The following is a 12,599-nucleotide window of genomic DNA, read 5'->3' on the forward strand; positions in this document are numbered from 1 at the left end:
ACCCTTCCACAGCACTCTTCCCACCATCGTCTCTTTATACGCGTCATACCACAGCCCAGCGTGCCGTCTGCCCCGCCCGGCGCCGCCCGTATACGCGCTGCGTGGGCCGCGCTCTCGGCGCTGCCCATCGGCGTTTGATGGTGTGGCTATTTGCGCAAACAGTGCGGTAATTGCCGGCAGAACGATAGTCGCTATCGGCCGACCGGGACCCGACAGCTGCGCGTCGGCACCGGCGGGGTCAGAGTCGACATCGACGTGAGGTGGAGAGAGTCGCTGTGGCCGAGAGTCCTTCTCCAAGTATTTTGAGAGGATATCGAACGGGGATTGCGGTAGTGGATCAGAAGAGTTCAAGTGTTTCCTGAAGATGGGTTTAAATCCGTGAAAGGGCATTGAAGATCCGATAAAAGAGACTAAGAAGCAAACACAAGACCAGCGTGAGTTCTGTGTACTGTACTGTCAGCGATGCTACCAGCAATGACTCGGAAAACGACTGCTATTTGAGTAGGACGTTTTCTTATCATTTCAGTTTCCAGCTAAATTAGGCTGGCCCAGTGCAGACCACGAACTATGTGAATCAAACGGCTATCCTCTGGAGTGATCGGAGGCCGGCCACTCTCAAGTGACACAGTGGCCGTGAGACAGACTCTTCGTCTTCAGCTGGTACTGCAGTGAACAACGGCCTCTCTATTTGCTCCGCAAGACAACTGCGCTCGTCTGTAGCCGTATCCAGCGGGCAGCTGTCTCTCCAACCTCACCAGGCTCCCCCTACGCTCACCATGCAGCTGGGCGCTCCGTGGGGCTCGGGCCGACCGCCTCCCACCGAGCCGGCGCCCTCCAACTGCTCCCTGGGCGGCTACACGGCGATGACGCCGTACGTGGTCACTTTGGACGCCATCGTGTGCGTGGCGGCTGTGTCCGGAAACCTCCTGGTCATGGTCGCCGTGGCGCGGTTCCGCTCCCTCCGCACCACCACCAACACCTTCGTGGTCGCATTGGCTGGTGCTGATCTCCTGGCAGCGCTCTCAGTGCCCTACTACATCTCCTTCTACTTTGACGTGTCGTACCGATGCGAGGAGGGGCCCTGTCTGGCGCGCTACTTTGTCACCAACGCCACCAACACCATGTCGATCCTGCTGCTGGTAGTCGTCTCGGTGGACCGGTTCGTGGCGGTGAAGCTGCCGCTGCGCTACCCCGCTCTGATGTCGCGCCGGAGGGCTCTCTCGCTGGTCGTGATCATCTACGTGTACTCTCTGCTGCTCAACTCGATCGTACTGGTGGACGAGCTGAACGCCTGGACGCCGGCGGCTGCCGAGTGTGACCTGGTGTACGTCCTGCCGGCGGCCACGGCTGTCCCGCTGGTGGCTGGGCACGTGCTGATGGCCCTGGCGGCCACCACCGGCCTCTACGTGGGCATCTTCCGCGAGGCGTGGCGTCAGAACAGGATGGCGCGGGAGGTTACCGGGCCTGGGCCGCGCTGCCACCGGCCTTCCGGGGACACCAAGACCGCCTGTATGATGGTAAGTAGCGAGCGGCTGAACGACGAGACTGTGATTAGGGAGGGTTAAAATATTGATCAATTGCCTGAGATGTACGAGCTGCTAACATTCAAGACATGCAAGTTATATGATTACCTCTGACAGTTATTTCACCCAAAAGGCTTCCCCTGGTTAGGGCTGGGGTAACCCAGTCACGGTTTCGTGAGTGGGGCGTTTTCGCATCTTGTAACTCCCTAAAAAGAGAAGTTTCGAAAAGCGATATAAATCATATAAGCCAAAGCGGTCTTAGCGATTTATTTCGAATGCAGCTAAAAAGGTGACCCAGGTCTTTTCATGGGTCTTCAAGTCAAATGCCATAGGCTTATTCAAACATTTTTAGTGTAGGGTAGACCGGGGCAAGTCGCCCCGCCGAGGTAAAACGCCTCACCGATGTTTCTCGGAACTGGCAAGGTTCTGGAGAAACATCATCTCTTCTATAAAACGTGCACTATATGATCATTATATGCGCAGACTGGAAAGAAATTGTGATGACTCTTTAGGGAGATATAGCCAAAAATGTGTTTTTGGAGTGATTTTTATGTTTTGTTGTCAGCTTATGCATCATGGCGTTCTTTTATCGTCCACATCAGGTTAACGACTTTTATATATTTTGAACAACTTTATCTAACGCTTTTAATGCCGGGTTGGTTCGTGTTAAATTATGCCTTGCTGGAGTGCAAGGCGTTGTTCTCTGACCGAACTACGTGATGGGGTAAAACGCCCCAGTAGGTCGCGGGGCAAAACGCTCCATGGGGCGTTTTACCTCATGTGTTGTTCGGACTACCCACTTCCTAATGTTCGGTAGCTGGCTAACAGTAAGTTTCTATGCATTTATATGTAATTTTCTCAGCAACTGGATGGCAAAGGAAGTATTTTGTTAACATTTCCATTGCAATAATTTATTAGTTGGCCTTATGAGGCAGGTGAAAAACCTGCTCATACAATAGTGTCATAGCTGAACACCTGATAGGATGGAAGGAGCTAACTTCAGTGCCGTGCTTCCCAAGGTCTAACAGACCTCTCATATAAGATTTAAGTCAACTAGCATGTTTATTCTTTAATCTAGAGTGTGGGGCTTCTTGCCCCAGGCCGTGGGGCGTTTTGCCCTGGGGTTGGGGCAAAATGCCCCATTAGCAGTTGCTTCACAAATCACTTCCTAGCTAGGAGTTCGATCATAAGTGAATGAATTTGAGGTGTGGAATTTAAAGTAAAATGTCCAAAGAACGCATTGAGCACAAATTTGGCCTTCCAGGTGACGTGGGACAAAAGTTATGTAGCAAAATAAATTATCTGGGGCGTCTTGCCCCAAGCTACCCTACTAAAGATGTATAAAATGCATATAACACGATTGGGTTATAAAGACACATTTCAAGCGCACAAAACTGGTCGAAAATAGCCGAAGTTCTCAGGAGTCCGATGGCATGTAGGGCTTAACCCGCGACCGCCTGGGGGGTCGGATCCGACCCCCCCCCCCTCCGTTTTTCTTGAATAACTCATGAACCGCTTACGCTATCTACTTGAAACTTGGCATACCTTCTCCGCCATCAATTTGACATCTCCCGTGCAATCTTTAAGAAACAATTTCCAAAAAAATTCTGAGATATATCGATTTTAGTGATGTAACTACATGGCGTTTTCAGTCAAAAAAAGGTAAATGTTTGAAAAATCGCCAAAAATCGAAGTTTTAAGCAAATTGCAAATTAAGGACATGAATAGACGCCGCTCAACGATTTCTTTAAAATGGCTATCTCGGATTTTCCATAAAATGCGTTTTTAACCCCTAAAAATTCAAAAAAACTATATGTTTTGGAAAACAGCTAATAAAATCCAAAATTTTTGGAATTTCCAAAAAAACTGGAATATATGTTATAGAACTCTATTACAACATTAGATGTCCCAAATTTCAACTTTCTATCTTGATTTTTGACCCCCAAATTGTAAAAAATAGCTCCAACATGCAAAGGGCATGGTGACGTCATAAGCATTTTCGTGAATTAGAGGCACTTCTGAACATCGCATGTGAAAACAAATGGCACCACTAGATTCCTGGGACAAAGTTCGTCTAGAAAAGTGCATTTTTATGTCAAAAATAAAAAGTTGAAAAATTGACCTTTTTTCTGGGCCCTCGTTTAGTTATTTATGGTATAAACGATTTTTTTATGCTTTTAATGCACACTTATCACCAGCACAGTGACTTGGGGTCACATATAACTATTACCATCGGATTCGGCGTGAAAAATAAGCCATAAAACATGTGTCGCACGCCCATGTAGCAGAAAGTGAAAACCGTGACCTTTCGTGACCTGACCTGACCTTGACCCGTACTTAGTATGACCCCTATACGCACATGGTACCTTCACTAGGCCTTTGAGGTCATTTTTGGTGAGTTTCGAGCAGCAGCTATCGATTCCGCTGTCCGTAAGCCTTATCATGCAAAACCCCTGAATTTGACCTTTGACCTGACCTTGACCCGAAAGTTGACCTCAATCTTAAAATCTTAAGAGTGCTTTGGAAAGGTCTCGTAGAGACCTTTCGAACGCCGCCTCGCGGGGCTCGATACGACCATTGGTTCTCGAGATAACAGGGGGGGGGGGTCGGATCCGACCCCCCCCCCCCCAGGCTGTCGTGGGTACGGAAATAGCCCAGGCGGTGCCGGGTTAAAGTTAGCGCCATGCCATGAGGTAGAAAGTGGCCTCACGTAAACGCTTACTTACTGTTCAATTATGCAATATGCAGAAATTAATACTTGCTATTTTAGACGTTTTTATAGCTGCCCTATTATTATATCTTTATTGCAGCCTTTTAAATTTTCAGAAATAATCAGTTTTTTTTTTGTCGAGATGGGTTGCGTATTTATGAATATATGTTTCTTGCGCATCAAATAATGTTTTTATAATTGAAGTTAAGGCCACAAAATATCAGAAAAAAGAGCTGGAGGAGTTAATTCGTCCTAGAAAAATCACGCATCCTAATTTTGTTTTGTTTTTGTTTTGTTGGGATAGGCCCTTTCGGTCTGACAAGACCATTGCAGAGCCGGAAGGATGATAGGATATAGGGGGAGACATTGGTCTGGGCAGGCACCCTAGTGAGTCGCCGGGGCTGAGCCCGTCCAGAGGACAGGCCACCCAGCCCCAAGGCACTCACTGCACCCGGCTACGGGGTGCGCTCCCTCGGGAGCAGCGGTGCCGCTCCAAGGGAGCAGCCCGCATGAGATAAAGTTGCCTGTCCAGCCCGGAGAGGGGTTGCGGCGTGGAGGAGAAGGATTTCTTCATCCTGAGGATAGAAGCATGGAACGGGTGTGACGCATCCTAATAAGTTCACTGGATGGACATTTGTGTGCCGACGGTCCTTCGATTCTGTTTCAGGTGCTGATACTGGGCTGTAATACGGTGGCCATGCTCCCGTACGCCTTGGGAGTGTGCCTCAGATATGCGTACATTGAGAACATATACATACATGAGAACGTCCTCTCCGAACTGAAGAAGGTAAACCAGGTAATTGAGTTGTGGTAAACGCCATTAGAGGTGCTGGACATGAGAGCAAAATGAGACGTTACACCGTGAGATGGTGCCAAACTGCTAATTTACCAAGAAAATAATAAGGTACTTATCTCTCTTGGACCTTTTAAAGGTAATAGACGTTTTACTACTTGTTATATAAACTCGAGCCCATTCGATCTATAAATAATAAAGCCGTTTTTAAGACGGCCATCTGGTACACATTTGGTGCACATCTGGTGCAGATTAGGTGCAGATTTGGTCAAATCAGGTTCAGTGTGTCTCCTAGCAGCTATCAGCTAGGGTTGCACTAATTGCTTATATGCCTGCTTTGTCATATTATCAGAGAGCATCATCGATTAAAACACTGAAATAAATTCATAAAATGAAGATATTTGCTGTACAAGAAATTAGGTGCAGATTTGGTCAAATCAGGTGCATTCGCCGGATAGCCCGTCGTGAAAACGGTTAACGATCACACCATGCAGGACCGTGGCTGAGGCGGCCAGTGACCCGGACTAGCGCAGCGTCTAGGCCCGTCCCCTTGTATGGGGGATCCTGAGGGTGGAGAGGATGAATTTTAATTACATGGTTCAGACTAATGCAAAAAGAATGGAGCCATTATCGTCTATTCTGACTCTGGTGCTGGGTAAACGATTCATTTTTTTTTACACTTCCAAGTTTCAATTGTTATTTTTCAATCTGGCTTGAATTTCGTAAGCTGCTTTGTCGTCGACAAAACTTTGTATTGCCTAGTGTCTTCCCCACTGTAAATGAGCCCTGTGGTGCCCTCTTGGATGGGGAGCGAGCACCGAGCACAATCTGCAGCGTCCTGTGTCCGCTGACCGTCTCGTCCCCGAGCCATTCCACGAGCGTCAAACCTTTGATACAAGTGTTACCGTTTCACAGATGTTCGTGTCATTATACTTCGCCAAATCAGCCATCAACCCGGTGGTTTATGGCTGGAAAAACGCAGAATTCGCCGCAGCATTTCGGCAGATTGTCGGCTGTGGCGACCGATCTAAGCTACGGCGACATTCAGCCAGCGCCATCTGCACAGTATCTGGGCGACTGCGGCGCCACCTGGATCCAGTGAACGAACTGTCCAGCTCAGCCTCCGTGGAAACCATCGATACTTATCTGTGACACATTTAGTTAGCGATAGATCAGTGTTTCGTGAAGATAATAAGCTATAATTTATTTTTCTACATATTCGTTGATGGTATGCATTTAAAACTTGTATCAGCACAAATTTGATAGCTTGCATCGGCAAATATCCTAATTCCTATTCAAAAAGTCGTGCAGCATGTGATCGGAACAATGACCATGCCCCAAGCGTATGGTGAAACACAACAGGCAGTCAGATACAAATATTTTCAAGTCATTTTGACCAGCATACCGTTATATTGAAGGCTCCTGTTATGCTTAGAAAATGTACTACGACAGCGATGGTTTATCGGTGCTTTTGCGAAAAGCAGCAGTACCTATCGCTCTCGGTTGCATCGTTTGCCTGACTTCCTTGCATTTACTGGAAATACAATTGTCAGGGAGGAGAGCGAAAAAAAAATAGGAGATTGCCAATGCTTTTGGGTAGTATTGATGAAGGATGGCTTGGAGTGCTAAGAGGATATTCATTGGTCATGAGCTTATAATTTTGATTTTAAACAGCTACATCGATTAAAACTATAGTGCAATCACTCTGCAATGATAACCGTCCTGAAAAACGTTACGTACTATAATGCGTGTATTTTAATTGCTTATTGCCTGTATTTTAATTGAGTTGCCAAAGAATGAGGTAAATTCATCACGGTCAAAGGTTGGGGCCTGGCGGCATGAAACAGCATCGCTTAACAATGTGATTGTAGGTTCTTTTTAGCAGGCCATGGCAGGGGTTAAGGACCAAAAAGATGGATCCTGGTATGTTTCCTGGTACATTGTTATTGTTCTTTGCATTTAATTTATAAATTACCATGTCAAAACGCCGATGTTTGGCATGCGTAAAATTTCAAATTAGCAAAACGAAAACGAGACGGACGCTGCTAATGATCTGTCTTGCCGAGATATTTTGCTATATAAACTTAGCCGTTGTTGGTGACATAAGAGACCAGTGTTGAATCCTTGTTTGTAAATAAATCCAAAGAACACCTACTTGTTCGCCTCACGCTCGTGCTCACGACAACCACTAAAATATCGGCCAGGTTCTTAGCTATTGTGTATAAGGCGAATTAGATAGGTAAGAAGTGCATTCGGAGTCTATTTATAAACATCTAAATTTGTTTCTTGTAATTGTAAGAACCTCTACATAGATAGACTTACCGCTCACTGGCCTGCATTGTAGGAAGTCCGTTTCATGATTCAACAGCACGCAACGGAACCGGCTGTCCAAGGACACCCATTCACACACACCAAATGCGATTCTGGGCGATGTGGTTGACGGCAGTCTGGAGAAACATGCACGCAACCGTATGCTAATGCACCGCTAGATCAAATAATCATACGTAAGTGCATTTGCAGTTCACCCACTGATTTCATGGTCAGTTAAGCGGCAGCGACATTCACCAGATATGACGTCACTGCTTCGTATGACGTCACGATCGTTGCATGATATTACCGAACTGCACTAACAGGCTGCAGCCAGTCGGCTTGTGGTTTGGCTTAGTACCGTTTCACACTGAGTCGACTGCGGGAACGACGGCAGACGGACAGACGGACAGACGGACAGACGGACAGACGGACAGACGGACAGACGGACAGACGGACAGACGGACAGACGGACTGACGGCCTGCCGGGCAGACGGACGGACGGACAGACGGACAGACGGACAGACAGACAGGAAGACAGTTGGGCAGAAAGGCAGACTGATCGGACAGACGGACAGGCAGTCAGCTGGGAAGGCGAACAAATGGGCGTATAGACCGACCAATATGGAAAGACTGGCGGATGGGCGAACATACGAACAAATGAACGATAGTCCCTCACAGCATTGAGCCAGCGAACAGCGACAGTGAACTGGTGGACGATTGATGGACGTCAGACAATGCAATAATGTACGGAAGAGAAATTAGGCGCACACTTGCCAACCACAAATTTAGTTTAGAAGTACAAGTTTGGTAGTATACCTACTGATATCGCTGAACTGAGTCTATCCATGACGGAAAAGAACCGGTCATAAGAAGTTGTTCATTAATTTGCAATACTTTATAAAGCAAAAAGATTAATGGCTTGTCAAAGCTAGAAGATATTCGTTTCAAAACAATATATTAAACCCAGATGGTTCAGATGGTTCATCATTTCATCCCTTCCTCCTCGTTCCTTTCAACGAGAGATCTCGAGGCGACTGGGGAGTGGGGGTGCCTGGGCCTTCTCCCTTTTACAAAATTGACACTAAAATGGGCAATATTTTCCATTCTAGGCTACGAATGCAAATGTCACAACTAAATTCACATTTATTTCAAATACAAAGGCACGATACACCTGAATGTGCTTGTGGCTTTGAAACAGAAAATATTCATCATTTCATTCTCGCGTGTTCCAACTACAATTTGCAGAAAGAGGAACTTTACCGGGACATGTTGCAAATTTTTGGCGAAAATTTTGGGCAAATGTCAACTTCACGGTTATTACGTGTTCTTTTGCATGGCGACGATCTTGGCGGCGGGGACTGTCGTGCGGTGGCTCAGCATTTCCAAAATTTCTTGCTTCGCTCGCACAGATTTACCTATTAATTTACCTACCTCATTCAGTTTTGTGGGCGGCGTCCCCGGTGGGCTGAGTGACGTCAGCGCGGGTTGGGTCGGTGGCCTGTCGTGGCGGCGGCAGTGGTAGTTTTGTTTCATTACGCTACGTTACCTTCATTACGTTGTATGTTTATGTTATATTCGACGTTGATCTGAAGGCTATGTTCATGTTGTTTTATGTTTATGATGTCTATCTGATTATGTTACAAGAGGTGGTGCCTAGAGTCAAGCTTAATGTGCTTTTGCATCACTCTTAGGTATATTATTTTGCTTTATCTCTGTTATTCATGTTCATTTTCCGATCGTTTTACTAGGTTGTCGATGCGCAATAAACATTCTGGAATGGAATAGAAAATGGAATGGTTCACATGGCTACAATATATTCCGACGGGCCTGAGGAGTAGGGAAATCCGATGATAGCAAAAAAGGCTCAGACAGAAAGAAACCTAAAAACAATAGCAGTAACAAACATCTGGAGCATGTTGACTGAACTAAATGATGACGACTATGGATATTCCGTAACTAAGCAGTACACAGCCGTGCCATGACTCACTCGTGGATCCTGGAGTGTCGTAAGAACTACAACAAGTGTAACACGAAACTGACGCATGCTGTGTAAACTGTGGAATAGTTATATGTAATCCGTCTCGTTTATAAGCTGGACGCACCCATTCCCTTCTTTGTACACCGTTTTCCCAGTTCTATAAACGGTCGCTTGGGACCGATAATGAGTTGAAACAATTCCTGTCAGAGTTATGTAAGTACCTTCAAACAGGCGATTGCTCGCACAGCTCCGTGAGATGTACGTACAAATAATCATTTACTTTAAGGTTTCTACACGTTCCGTACGCGTTCCCGACAGTCAGCGCTATGGCGACAGAACTCCGATTCTCTTCTTGTTTATAGCCTCCAGCACCTACACCAGTATAACGCCTTTTGGGGCGACTAACGGAGCGAGCGAAAGGGTGGGCCTTGCACGTGCGAAATTTCGAGGGGGTACCTCCAACTGACTTGTGCACGGCACCCTACTGACCGGTCTCTAGAGATGTGCCAAATTTGAGCACAATCGGCCCAGCCGTTCTCGAGATCTGGGAGCGGCACCCTGCACGTGCGCACGTGCAAAATGGGTCCCAACTGACTTGTGCACGGCACCCTACTAACTGGTCCCTAACCGTGTACCAAATTTGAGCGCCATCGGTCCAGCCGTTCTCGAGATCTGGAAACGACCCCTGCACGTGCGCACGTGCAGCAGCACCCCAACTCTGGCACATGGATATGCAGTGCCTAGTGGGTGCCTACCTACATGCCAACTTTCAGCGCAATCGGCCAAGTAGTTACCGAGATATTGCAACAATTACAAAACGGACACCTCTTCGTTTTGCACGTGGCACGTGCATAAGGGGTCACCCACATGCATCAGGAATAGTCCAATACTTGGTGGAAGGAATGAAGCTACCCTACAAAAATTACCGCGTGTAAATCGGTCAAGTGGTTGCTGAGATATAAGCCTCGCAAAAGCGTGACCACGGCCGGCCGGCCGGCCGGCCGCTCATACTCAGAAATTTCCGTTAATCTAAGGAAAGACTACGCTCGCTTCGCTCGCTCCGTAATCACCACGGATTTCGTGTGGGAACGTCTTTTTGAGCCGTGTGGCAATCTGTACTTTGTGATGAGCGTTTGTCTGCTATTGGCCGCAACGGTGCATCTGCTGATGCAGCCCTGCTGTCGATTTCATAAAAGGGTGTAAAGGGCGAATGACGCACGCCCAACGGTAAAATACCACCAAGCTTTATGAAACCGGCCGCTGTCGGTTGTCGGCGCTGGGTCTGCAGCCCTCTTGATGGCTGCTGTGCGGCGCCATGACACTCCACAAGGCTGTACTCGCCACTCGGTGGAGCTTTAACACCCTGTCTGAAACTCGTGACGGGGGCGGCGTGGCGGCAGAGCCTGGCAGACGCTCGTCCCCAGCGTGTTTGCTACGGCGTTCGCCTTCTGACGCTCATGGGTCCGGCGTCGGGTGGCGCACTGGATAGCCGCGCTGGCCGCGGTGACGGGATGGTGGCGGCAGTGATGCTGCTCAGCCAGACGCTAATGGTCGTCTGGAGGGACCACAAGGGGACGAATCGTGTCGGGAGGTCGCCGGAGCACGGAGAGGACGTAAAGGACTCCGTCTGAGGTGTTCATCGGTACAAGGGGAAGACGGCATTGACTCGGTTTGAAACATAGATCGGAAATAGGAATGCCGGAAGAACGGGTGAAACCCGCCAAGTGCAAAATACATGTGATATCTTCTCTTGTGTATGTGTATTTGAAATCAATGTGGCGGACTTGGGTACAGCCTATCACTGTTCTCATAAATCGTCAGCTTCGAACTGTCGAGTACTCACGTCAAGGATCCAGTTTGCTAGCTGACCGTGAGAACCTTGTCATATTGTCTAGGCTTCGGTTGATAAAACTCGAAATGGAACAGTCGTATACAAGCTAGCGATCGAGGAAGTTCGAGAAGCAATGGAACCATGTCCTCGAAACTGTATTCGACAGCAGCATGGAGTATGACTGTCGCTCTCTTTCGCGAGAAAGATACGATCGAAGACGTTATCGCGATGGGATGCCACTGACAGGACATTTGATGAATCGGTTTCACTTGATCCGTGAATTACTGGGGACGACTCACATCTTTGTGTCAAGGTCCGGACTGTCACACTAGAATGGGGAAACCGAATGACATCGCGCAATTTTTCAGAGCTGGCTGATATTGTCCGATTTTAAAAGACATTCCAAGGTTTGACTGATTGATGCTCGAAGCTCTATGGGGAATTTCAACTTAACATGTGGAAAGCTGCAAAGATCAAATCTGACGCTTAATAACAGAGATACCTATAAGATATAGGCCAATAAAGTAATTAGGTACATTAAAAAACATGAACAGGAAGCTAACAACATTCTGAAGAGAATATCAGTCAACATTATCAATATAAGCAATGATACAATAAACCGGTTTATAAACTGACGTCGAGTAACGCGTGATGCGTTCATTTCCATTACGTGAATTTATTTTTCAGCTCGGCTATCTATCTGAAAACTAAATGTAGTTTCGACTTTCATTCAAACGATAGGACACATGTATGTGCAACTTCTTCAGTCACGATCTAAGGCAAGGTGATGAAAAAGCACAAATGCACCCTTCTACTTAGTCAACATTCTCGGAAATACTCGCCATTGCATGTCCAGGATACACATTACACATCGTGTCTTATTTTGGAGAAAACAGGTTACACATGCAGTCTGGTGATGCATCTTGGCCGGTGGGTAGAGGGACCTGGGAAATTCCTAACCATACCTACGTGTCGGTCTATAACAGCTCGTCGCCGAGTGAATAGCCAAAAATGATTGCAATTTGCAGACTAGTGGACAAAAACAAAAACAAAAATGGGACCGTATTAGAGCCGGCGATAATCACGGAACATTAGTGTCGGGGCAGACTGCGGCGGGGCAGACTGCGGCGACCCCTAGGAAGAACAACACCCCTCCCCGGGCCCGCCGCGGGCTGATAGCGGCGGCCGGAGCCGGTCCGACCTTTGGCCGGCCGGGTCAGGTAACCGGGACGGCCGCGCCGCGGCGCCGCGCCCGGGCCGGCCGGGAGACGGAGTCGGGTGCCCGCCGGCGAGCCGTCGGCAAGGGCGCGGGGCACATTAGTCGAGTTGAATGTTCACTGTTCAGTCTTGAGTGCGAGTGATGTATGTGTGAATCGATATGTGAGCAGCAAAATCCAACAAGAAAACAAATCCGTGAAAGAAAGGCAACGCTGGCAAACATCACCACCATAGTC

The 12,599-nt window shown here is 47.7% G+C and overlaps 1 protein-coding gene across 2 annotated transcripts; it reads left to right on the forward strand.

Moving 5' to 3' along the window:
- Positions 1 to 6,599, forward strand: LOC122385978 (adenosine receptor A2b-like). Of its 2 annotated transcripts, none has more exons than XM_043374735.1 (3): positions 1 to 1,517; positions 4,901 to 5,020; positions 5,942 to 6,599. In XM_043374735.1, the coding sequence occupies exons 1-3, from the start codon at positions 777 to 779 to the stop codon at positions 6,176 to 6,178; spliced, it is 1,098 nt and encodes a 365-aa protein (XP_043230670.1). In that variant the 5' UTR covers positions 1 to 776; the 3' UTR covers positions 6,179 to 6,599. The 2 variants fall into 2 exon arrangements, with proteins under 2 accessions (XP_043230670.1, XP_043230669.1); XM_043374734.1 differs by having other exon boundaries at positions 5 to 1,517; positions 4,901 to 5,029.
- The last annotated feature ends 6,000 nt before the right edge of the window (positions 6,600 to 12,599 follow it).

This window comes from Amphibalanus amphitrite, unplaced genomic scaffold (assembly GCF_019059575.1).
Source record: "Amphibalanus amphitrite isolate SeventyFive unplaced genomic scaffold, NRLGWU_Aamphi_draft 000236F_arrow, whole genome shotgun sequence".
NCBI lineage: Eukaryota > Metazoa > Arthropoda > Thecostraca > Balanomorpha > Balanidae > Amphibalanus > Amphibalanus amphitrite.